This window comes from Sinocyclocheilus anshuiensis, unplaced genomic scaffold (genome assembly GCF_001515605.1).
Source record: "Sinocyclocheilus anshuiensis isolate Anshui unplaced genomic scaffold, SAMN03320099.WGS_v1.1 scaffold676, whole genome shotgun sequence".
Taxonomy (NCBI): domain Eukaryota; kingdom Metazoa; phylum Chordata; class Actinopteri; order Cypriniformes; family Cyprinidae; genus Sinocyclocheilus; species Sinocyclocheilus anshuiensis.
This window is the reverse complement of record NW_015558579.1, coordinates 1,428,318-1,436,973: the sequence shown is the minus strand read 5'-3', so window position 1 is coordinate 1,436,973 and position 8,656 is coordinate 1,428,318. Positions and strand designations below refer to the sequence as shown.

The 8,656-nt window shown below is 39.5% G+C and overlaps 1 protein-coding gene across 4 annotated transcripts in view; it reads left to right on the top strand.

Annotated features, from left to right (window-relative positions):
• LOC107679772 (putative Polycomb group protein ASXL2) overlaps positions 1-8,656 on the top strand; it is a 23,733-nt gene that overhangs the window by 9,967 nt on the left and 5,110 nt on the right. For 2 of the 4 annotated variants that reach the window (XM_016475410.1, XM_016475409.1), the window contains 7 exons: positions 1,673-1,791; positions 4,688-4,805; positions 5,011-5,151; positions 5,230-5,390; positions 5,483-5,579; positions 6,119-6,224; positions 6,578-7,214. In XM_016475410.1, the coding sequence (XP_016330896.1) occupies positions 1,673-1,791; positions 4,688-4,805; positions 5,011-5,151; positions 5,230-5,390; positions 5,483-5,579; positions 6,119-6,224; positions 6,578-7,214 (1,379 nt within the window). Of the gene's footprint in view, positions 1-834; positions 933-1,672; positions 1,792-2,984; positions 3,209-4,687; positions 4,806-5,010; positions 5,152-5,229; positions 5,391-5,482; positions 5,580-6,118; positions 6,225-6,577; positions 7,215-8,656 lie in introns of those variants that run through there. The other 2 variants (XM_016475411.1, XM_016475412.1) reach the window with 2 other exon arrangements.

Sequence of the window (8,656 nt, the reverse complement as noted above, 5' to 3'; positions counted from 1 at the left end):
CACATGTGGTTGCCGCTCATTCGTCGGATCCGCCGGGCACGCCGTTCTCGACCCCGCCGCCTCAGCTCACTCTATCAGCACACGCTAAGCCGGGGCTTCCGCTCACAGTAGCCCGGCCTCAGCTCACTCTAGCCCGGCCTCAGCTCACTCTATTTTTGTCTCGTCGCTCCGGCCGGGACACGGCATCAACAGTATGTGAGGGGCGTAACATTTCCGTCTCACGCTTGAGGTATTCGGCCAATCACAACGCATTGGATAGCTGGCCAATCAGAGCACACCTCGCTTTTTCAGACCAATGAGCTTTATAAAAATCGAAGTTTCAAAAAGGCGGGGCATAGAGGAGAAACAATAATGTACAGTATGTGGAAAATAATATGTTTTTTTAACTTTAAACCGCATAAACACATTTCATTACACCAAATACACAAAATAATGTTCTTTTTAGCAGCATCATATGACCCCTTTAAGGTCTTGTCCAAAAGATTTTTAGCGGGTGAAGCTTATTTTGTGAATCTTAAACAGGTCACAGCAGGTGGCTAATGTATAACTAATAATAAAGATCTGAAGAAATGTAAAACTGTAGTTAATCAAATCACTGTTAGATATCATGACTGATGCCATCTGTTGTGGGATGGAGTATGTAGATTACATTCTGAACCATGAATGTGTAACTCGTACGCTGATATATGTAGAAATGACCTCACATCGAAGTTTAGCCCAGTTCAAGTCAAAATATTCTTTAAATGCAAAACACCCTTTAAACAGGAAATTCTACTCTCTCTTTTTTTTTGATACCACTTCCTCATATATATGAGAGAGTAGTACGACGCTAACTGAACAAATGTAGGTTTTTACCACAATTCATCTTGCAGAAACTAAGTATTTGAGAATAATGCACTCTAACAGAGTGAATTCATGCAGAACCAAGTACTGTAAGTACGACTTTCATCTAAATATCCTGGTGAAACTTTGAAGCTGTGGATTGAGAGAATGAAGATTGTTGTGTAAGAGAAAAAAACAGGAAATAATTATTGCTTTAGCAGCATGCTATTTATGGGAGTTAGTTTTATTAAGTGTTTGTCTTTTTAAAAACACCCATCCTTTAAAAATGTGCTTGGATGACTGTAAAGTTATATTACAGTGAACACATTGTGTTTTAATTTTTACGGCTCAGGTTCTGATCTCAGTGCATGGTTGGTTTTAGTTGTGTTGCCACTACATATTACATTTGCTAAATATATAAATGTGTTTTTATGACTTGCAGACTCAAACATTTGTTGTGAATTCTGCAGATTTAAATATGTCACAAAGGAAAGTTAAAAAAGTGTATTTATGAATTTATGGTTGTCATGGAACAACATAATAGCAACATAATTTCCAGATGATTCCAGGTGCAAATTAAAAACTTTTTTAATAATAAAAACACACTAAGAAAAAAAATGTATTTTAATGTTTTTTTTTTTTTTAATATTTCAGAATATAGACTGCACTAATCATGTACTTATATTGTGCTTTTCAATGTATTTGCAAACTGATTGTGTATTTGTATTAAAATGTCCTTGAATCGTCATGGAGTCAAATTATGCATATGCCGGTTCAATTGTGTGTGAGTATAACTGTGGTATTGATGTGCAAACATGTAACTAATGTATTGCTTTCCTATCATTCTCAGTGCCAGCAAAACTGCAATCTCAGCCGTCCTCCCCACAGTCTCGCTGTTCATCTCCGTCAGTCTCCAGCAGCAAACTCATATCTCCATCACAGAAACACAGCAAGAAGGCCCTCAAACAGGTACTGCCACTTATACTTATTATTTATGCTTATTTATTAGGTACTAATAAATAAGCATAATATGCTTATTTATTAATTACTGAATAATTAATTTAATATACCTCGGTAGATATATCCGTGTCGTATCAGTAATGCTTCAAGGGATAGTTCACCCAAAAATGAAAATTCTGTCATTAATTACTCGCACTCGTGTCGTTCCAAACCTGCAAGACCTTCGTTCATCTTCGAAACACAAATGAAGATATTTTTGACCCAGGGTTATTTCTGACCCTGCATATAAGGGCCTTTCGCACCGTGGGAACCTTTTCATAGTACCAGAGCTAATTGTGGAACTACCCACTTTTTGGCGTTTTCGCACCGCCGGAACTGGGTGCGATTTTAGTACCGGACTGCCTTTTTCGAGAACCAAATTAGCTCCTACTCCGGAGCAGGGTCTAACCAGCACAACTGGTACTACCCGTGACGTAAGTAGACATTGATTGGCCAAACGCGTACGAAAACGCCTTCACCCGCTATGATTTAAAACGCCTTGTAAACATACTGTGAACATTGTGTCAACTTATTTCGCAAGTATGGAGAACAGCGATAGATGGACGGACTCTGAAGTGCATGCACTTTTGAACATTTACGCAACGGAGGAAATCCAGTTTGAATTTGAAGGAACAAAACGTTCTCCATCCTCCTGTTGTTAATGTTGTTCTTCTTTGTTTCCGTTGTGGAACACCGTGCACAAATGACGTCGCTGTCGACCGGCTTACGTCACTTCCTAGTACACACTGTCGGTGCGAATTAAACCTTTTAAATGGTACTGGGAAATAAATCGCAAAATCGTCCCAGTACTTTAGTACTGACATTTGCTAAATATATAAATGTGTTTTTATGACTTGCAGACTCAAACATTTGTTGTGAATTCTGCAGATTTAAATATGTCACAAAGGAAAGTTAAAAAAGTGTATTTATGAATTTATGGTTGTCATGGAACAACATAATAGCAACATAATTTCCAGATGATTCCAGGTGCAAATTAAAAACTTTTTTAATAATAAAAACACACTAAGAAAAAAAATGTATTTTAATGTTTTTTTTTTTTTTAATATTTCAGAATATAGACTGCACTAATCATGTACTTATATTGTGCTTTTCAATGTATTTGCAAACTGATTGTGTATTTGTATTAAAATGTCCTTGAATCGTCATGGAGTCAAATTATGCATATGCCGGTTCAATTGTGTGTGAGTATAACTGTGGTATTGATGTGCAAACATGTAACTAATGTATTGCTTTCCTATCATTCTCAGTGCCAGCAAAACTGCAATCTCAGCCGTCCTCCCCACAGTCTCGCTGTTCATCTCCGTCAGTCTCCAGCAGCAAACTCATATCTCCATCACAGAAACACAGCAAGAAGGCCCTCAAACAGGTACTGCCACTTATACTTATTATTTATGCTTATTTATTAGGTACTAATAAATAAGCATAATATGCTTATTTATTAATTACTGAATAATTAATTTAATATACCTCGGTAGATATATCCGTGTCGTATCAGTAATGCTTCAAGGGATAGTTCACCCAAAAATGAAAATTCTGTCATTAATTACTCGCACTCGTGTCGTTCCAAACCTGCAAGACCTTCGTTCATCTTCGAAACACAAATGAAGATATTTTTGACCCAGGGTTATTTCTGACCCTGCATATAAGGGCCTTTCGCACCGTGGGAACCTTTTCATAGTACCAGAGCTAATTGTGGAACTACCCACTTTTTGGCGTTTTCGCACCGCCGGAACTGGGTGCGATTTTAGTACCGGACTGCCTTTTTCGAGAACCAAATTAGCTCCTACTCCGGAGCAGGGTCTAACCAGCACAACTGGTACTACCCGTGACGTAAGTAGACATTGATTGGCCAAACGCGTACGAAAACGCCTTCACCCGCTATGATTTAAAACGCCTTGTAAACATACTGTGAACATTGTGTCAACTTATTTCGCAAGTATGGAGAACAGCGATAGATGGACGGACTCTGAAGTGCATGCACTTTTGAACATTTACGCAACGGAGGAAATCCAGTTTGAATTTGAAGGAACAAAACGTTCTCCATCCTCCTGTTGTTAATGTTGTTCTTCTTTGTTTCCGTTGTGGAACACCGTGCACAAATGACGTCGCTGTCGACCGGCTTACGTCACTTCCTAGTACACACTGTCGGTGCGAATTAAACCTTTTAAATGGTACTGGGAAATAAATCGCAAAATCGTCCCAGTACTTTAGTACTGTACATTTAGTTCTGGAACTAAAGCGGTGCGAAAGGCCCTATAAACAGCAATGGAACTACCACGTTCAAGGCCCAGAAAGATAGTAAAGGTAGTGCGTCGTGATACTGTTGTGAACGTGTGTCGAAGACTGACACGGAAGAGAAAAAATGGTTGAATAAAGTTGTTATTTTTGTTTTCTTTGCGCACAAAAAGTATTCACGTAGCTTCATAAAATTCATGTTGAACCACTGATGTCACATGGACTATTTTAACAATGTCCTTACCACCTTTCTGAGCCTTGAAGTGTGTGTCAGTTTCGTTGCTGTCTATAGAGGGTCAGAAAGCTCTCGGATTTCATCAAAAATATCTTAATTTGTGTTCAATTTTTGGGTGAACCCTCCCTTGACGCATTACTGATACCACATGGTTATATCTACCATGGTATATTAAGATCTTTATTGAATTACACATTTCTGCTGTTGCACAATATACACTGTCATACCGCCCTGTGATATTAACCACTGTAGGCTGGTGTAAACCCTGAGCAATTGAGACCCCCTGTGCTCTCTGTTTGCAACACAGCAGTAACCTATGTTATGTAAGCTGTGGGTTTAAAGACATTCTGTTTTTTTGTCATACTTCATTTATAGGCACTGAAACAGCAGCAGCAGAGGAATCAACGGCGGCAATGTGGAATCCCCAACGCCTCCAGCCCACGACTGCTCCTCAAGACTGTCAAAGACATGGCTCACGACTCCTCCAAATCCTGTACATACACACATACATACATACATACTCCTCCAAATCCTGTACATACATACATAAATACATAGTCCTCCAAATCCTGTACATACATACAGTATGTCAGTTTGAATCAAATTAAAGCCTGCTCTTCAGTTGTGTCCAATTTAATTTTTGACCGCTCATATAAATGCAAAATAAATATTAAACAGAATGTCTCTGTTTGCTCTAGCTTGGGAGCTGAAACAGACAGAGCGCTGCCCTGCCAGTCCACAGAACTCTACCTCCAGCTCGTCCTCCTCCATCAAAGCAGATGTGTGCCACACGACTGGGGCCCGGAAGGTGTCTCAGCGCACCAGTAGGCTCAGTGCCAGTGAGTATCTTCACAGATCACTGTAATTCATGTCAGCACATAAGATGCCATAACTGATCCCCCGCCTTGGATTTTCAGGACAACTGAGGCGTACCAAGTGTGAGATAGATGTCGAGACACCAGATTCCATCCTTGTCAACACCAACCTGCGAGCGCTCATCAACAAGCACACGTTCTCAATGCTGCCTACAGAGTGTCAACAGAAGCTTCTTAAGATGCTGCCAGAGGTTGACCAGCAGGTAGCGAAACACAAAAGAACCCTGCGGTGTTGAACATACTGTATGATTTTGTGGATCATGAATCTCTGATTGTTATTGATAATACTTTGCAGGCTAGTATGGATGGTGCACTGAAGGTGACCAGCTCTGCCTTGAACAATGAGTTCTTCACATCAGCAGCACAATCTTGGAAGGAGAGGTTGTCAGAGGGTCAGTTGTTGTCCTCAATGATTTAAAAGTAGTTAAAAGCTTAAATGTGCACAACGTAATTTTGCTTTGCTGCCATTGCTCTTGAACAGCACTGGTTATTGAAATTTAGGTGAAAATATCAGTGTGGATGCAACAAAACACAGAAGCAAATGTACTGAAAAAGTATATAAAAATACCCCACTGTATGTGGAGGTGTACTTGTCACCCAGTTTATTCTGCAACCGAAAGTGTCCAATAATATAGGGGCTACAGAAATAAAATGAGTAGTATTTGGCAGGTCATGTGATCTCAGTGTGGTAGCCACCATGAGGAGGCAATGTCCTGTAGAAAAATACAGATTTTTTCTAAGCTTCCAATATTGCAAGAGTCATTTGAATTTACCTAATCTTAAACATTTTTTCCAAAATAACTATACGTTTCTATAAAAAAAGTGAAACTCTTTAAGAGTAAACATTTTGCAGTGGAAAAAAGTTACTTAGTGTGCTATATATAAATTTATCTTCAATATTTGTGTGGCTTATGCAAGGCTGTATTCTCAGGTGAGTTCACACCAGAGCTGAGACTGAGAATGCGGCAAGAAATCGAGAAGGAAAAGAAAGTGGAGCTTTGGAAGGAGCATTTCTTTGAGAGCTACTATGGTGAACAGTAAGTCAGCCACCAAGCCCTATGGAAATACTGAAAAAGAAAATCAGAGAGTATGGTCTAGTTCAGGCGTGTCCTATTCTGGAGGGCCACTTTTTTTTGCAGAGTTTAGCTCCAACACATCTAAGTTTCTAGTGATCCTGAAGACACTGATTAGCTGGTTTAGGTTTGCTTAATTAGGGCTAAAGCTAAACTGTAGCATAATGTGGCTCTCCGGGAGCATGATTGCATGCCCTGAAGCCTGAAAATGAATGGAAAATTGGTTAGTGGGTCACTAGATTATTGTATCATAGGTGATGTTTTGTTTTTGAGGTCCTTTTTCCTATTATTCTGTCTCTTCTTGCTTTTAATTTCAGATCTGGACTGAGTATAGAGGAATCCAGAGAACTGACAGAGGATAGGAGTGTTCCTGAACCAGCTAAAAGAACGGTCTTATCAGAAAAGCCAGAGACTGTCAAAGAGTCTCAGAAGGTAAACCCAGTGACAGAGGTCATCCACATGGAGTTGAGATCTAGAGATGTGAAATCAACAGTAACACATATCTCGACTGAAGAGCCGGTCAAACCTCCTGCTCCAGAGCAATCACATTTATCCTTAGACACGAGAAAGGATGCACAGGAAGAACTGATTCCGGAGTCCTCTGTTCAGAAAGCAGTGGAGGCCAAACCTGACAGTGAAAAAGCACTGGAAAATGAGATCACATGTAAGACCCCAGCATCTCCTTTGGAAGCAGTGGTCACCTGTTTGGAAGGAAACGAGACACACACACCTAAAGATGAAATTCCCGCTGGTGAGGCTGGACAAACCGTAATGGAAAGGAATGAGGCTGGATCTCCAGTAACTGCTGCCACATCTGAGCCTCTAAAAAGAAAAGTCTGTAGTGAACAGGATACAGAGCTCAGAACAGAGAAGAAGCCCCGTGTCACTTCATCAGAAGCGTCATCCACAGTGACAGCTAAAGAAAAAGTAGAACAAAGAGTACCTCCTCTCAAAGTAAGTTTTAGGTTTCTTTCGTTTGAACAAACCCCTAGCCTTAAATGGATAGTTCACCCAAAAATCGAAATTCTGTCATGTTGTTCCCTCATGTTGTTTCAAACCTGTAAGACCTTTGTTCATCTTCAAAACAAAAATGAAGATATTTTATTATATTATATTATTAGCAACTATCACGTTTATGGCTCAGAAATGTATTAAGGACATTGTTAAAATAGTCCATGTGACATCAGTGGTTCAACCATAATTCTATGAAGCTACGAGAATACTTTTTGTGTGCAAAGAAAGCAAAAATAACGACTTTATTCAACAATTTCTTGTCTTCTGTGTCAGCCTTCGCTGCGCATTCATGAGAGTACCACGACACCTGTGTGGTTCTGCTGACACAGGAGCCGGCGTTCTGACGTAGAACGTCACATGGACTTTTTTAACAATGTCCTTACTACCTTTCTGGGCCTTGAACATGTCAGTAGCGTTGCTGTCTATGCAGGGTCAGAAAGCTCTCGGATTTCATCAAAAATATCTTAATTTGTGTTCCGAAGATGAATGAAGGTCTTATGGGTTTGGGACGATATGAGGGCGAGTAATTAATGACAGAATATTCATTTTTGAATGAACTATCCCTTTAAGTATTAAAGGTGAAATGTGTAATATTTACATCGATCTATTGACAGAAATGCAATATAATATACATAACTATGTTTTCAGAGGTGTATAAAGACCTTACTTAAAGGGGTCATATGATGCTGCTAAAAAGAACAGTATTTTGTGTATTTGGTGTAATGAAATGTGTTTATGCGGTTTAAGGTTAAAAAAACATTATTTTCCACATACTGTACATTATTGTTTCTCCTCTATGCTCCGCCTTTCTGAAACACATCGATTTTTACAAAGCTCATCGGTCTGAAAAAGCGAGGTGTGCTCTGATTGGCCAGCTATCCAGTGCGTTGTGATTGGCCGAATACCTGAAGCGTGAGACTGAAATGTTACGCCCCTTGCCATATTGTGATGATGCCCTGTCAGACCGGAGCGATGATTCAAAAACATGAAAACCCATTATAAACTAGGCATTCATTGCATCCAGTGGGGACATAATTATGGATTATAATGACTTATACTGTCTTTTAACGCGTTGCGTTGCATCGCGCCACCTAAACATAAAACCATGTCTGCATTCGTGATCGGAGAAATGACAAACAACAAGCCCTACTCTACACTGCCCAAAAAACTCGCTTTAAATATATAAAATATAAAAACTCTTTAAATATAAAAAACGTACTTACAGTCTTTGAGTCAGAACATTGTAGTTACTCTCCCAGGATCAGGAAACAGTCCTCCATAAAATGTGCTGCACACATCTGAATATTTGGGTTGAAGTGTTCTGGAACAGTGTTGTAAATACAACTTAACCACTGATTTCTAGTCGTGTCCTCTTTTGGAAG